The 1,670-nt window shown below is 43.4% G+C and overlaps 1 protein-coding gene across 1 annotated transcript in view; it reads left to right on the top strand.

Moving 5' to 3' along the window:
• LOC101849313 (persulfide dioxygenase ETHE1, mitochondrial) overlaps positions 1-1,670 on the top strand; it is a gene marked incomplete in the record, with an annotated part of 24,645 nt that overhangs the window by 15,155 nt on the left and 7,820 nt on the right. The window contains 1 exon segment of the mRNA XM_013086409.2: positions 1,093-1,237. Coding sequence (XP_012941863.1) covers positions 1,093-1,237 — 145 coding nt within the window.

Below are 1,670 nucleotides of genomic sequence, written 5' to 3'. Positions count from 1 at the left end.
ACACACACACACACACACACAGTTTGCTTACCGCTCTGTATGTGATTAACACGAGCACTGCTTGTCTGTAGTCGATATCCCTGATGTAAAACAGTCTGTACAATAATAAACTGGAATATCCATGACTCTTTTCCCCTATACAATAATACTAATGGCATTTTCCCGCTCAACAATAATGATGTTTTTTCCCTCTGTGACAGACAGTTATGAACAACTTTAAACTATTTAAAGTTTGTCGCCTGTGTTGTTTTGGTTGTGTGTTTAAAAAAAAAATTGCAACGATAGATGTTTGATAGGAAAGAAAAACCAAACCACACCAGTGCACCCGCCAACCACCAAAACTTCAGACTATACGACTATACGGTCTCTAATGACAAATTTAGCCTTGATAAATCACCACCATCACTACAAACTCCATCACCACCACTTCCACAACCACCACCTCCACAACAATCGTCACCACACCACCATCACCATCGTCACCACTGCTTCCTCAACCACCACCTCCACAACCATCACCACCACACCACTCCACAATCACCATCACAATCGTCGCCGCCACTTCCTCTGCTATCGTCACCAAAACCACCGCCATTACAACCATCACCATCACTTCCATCACCACTGCCACCACCATCACCACCAACATCAGTGCCACCATGACAACATCCGCCCCACCATTACTGCAACCACCACCATCATTACAACACCACCCTCACCATCACCATCACCACCATCACCACCAACATCACCTCCACCATTACAACCACCACCATCCCCACCGGCGTTGCCTCACTCTAACCATTATTACTTGTACTTTATTTATCAAGGCTAAATTTGTCATTAGAGACCACATAGTCGTATAGTCTGAAGTTTTGGTGGTTGGCGGGTGCACTGGTGTGGTTTGGTTTTTCTTTCCTATCAAACATCTATCGTCTTTATCTCCCCTCCTTCCTTTTTGTGCTTTTTACTCTCTGGAACCGCCTCTAATCTTCGGCACTTATATATGAACTTATTGTGTTGCAAGTGCCGTTAAACGCTTACTAAAATGTAACCAAAAAAAGTCTGAAGTTGTCCCAATGTTCCCCTCAGCTGCTGGAGTACAAGTCGTACACGTACACATACCTACTGGCGGACACACACAGCATGGAGGCCATCCTCATCGACCCTGTCATCGACACCGTGGACAGAGACGTCAGACTGGTCAAGGATCTGGGGCTCAAGCTCATTGCTGCTGGTCAGTATGTCGTCGTCGTTTTGTCGTCATCGTTTTGTCGTCGTCCCCTCTCTCTCTCTCTCTCTCTCTCTCTCTCTCTCTCTCTCTCTCTCTCTCTCTCTCTCTCTCTCTCTCTCTCTCTCTCTCTCTCTCTCTCTCTTCTGACTTAAGTTAATTGTTAGGGACATTGTCTGACTTTGGTTGACTGAGAGGGCTTTTTTCTGACTGGTTAATAATTGAGAGGGATATTTTCTGACTTTGGTTAATAGAGGGGAACATTTTCTCTCTTAAATTAATCAAGACATTTTCTAACTTAAGTTAATTGAGAGGGACATTTTCTTACTTAAGTTAATTGAGACATTTTCTGACTTTAGTTAACTGAGAGAGACATTTTCTAATTTTGGTTCAATGGAAGGGGACATTTTCTGACTTACATTTATTGCATTAACAAACT

This window comes from Aplysia californica, unplaced genomic scaffold, assembly GCF_000002075.1.
Source record: "Aplysia californica isolate F4 #8 unplaced genomic scaffold, AplCal3.0 scaffold00464, whole genome shotgun sequence".
Lineage (NCBI taxonomy): Eukaryota > Metazoa > Mollusca > Gastropoda > Aplysiida > Aplysiidae > Aplysia > Aplysia californica.
This window is presented reverse-complemented; position numbering and strand designations above follow the sequence as displayed.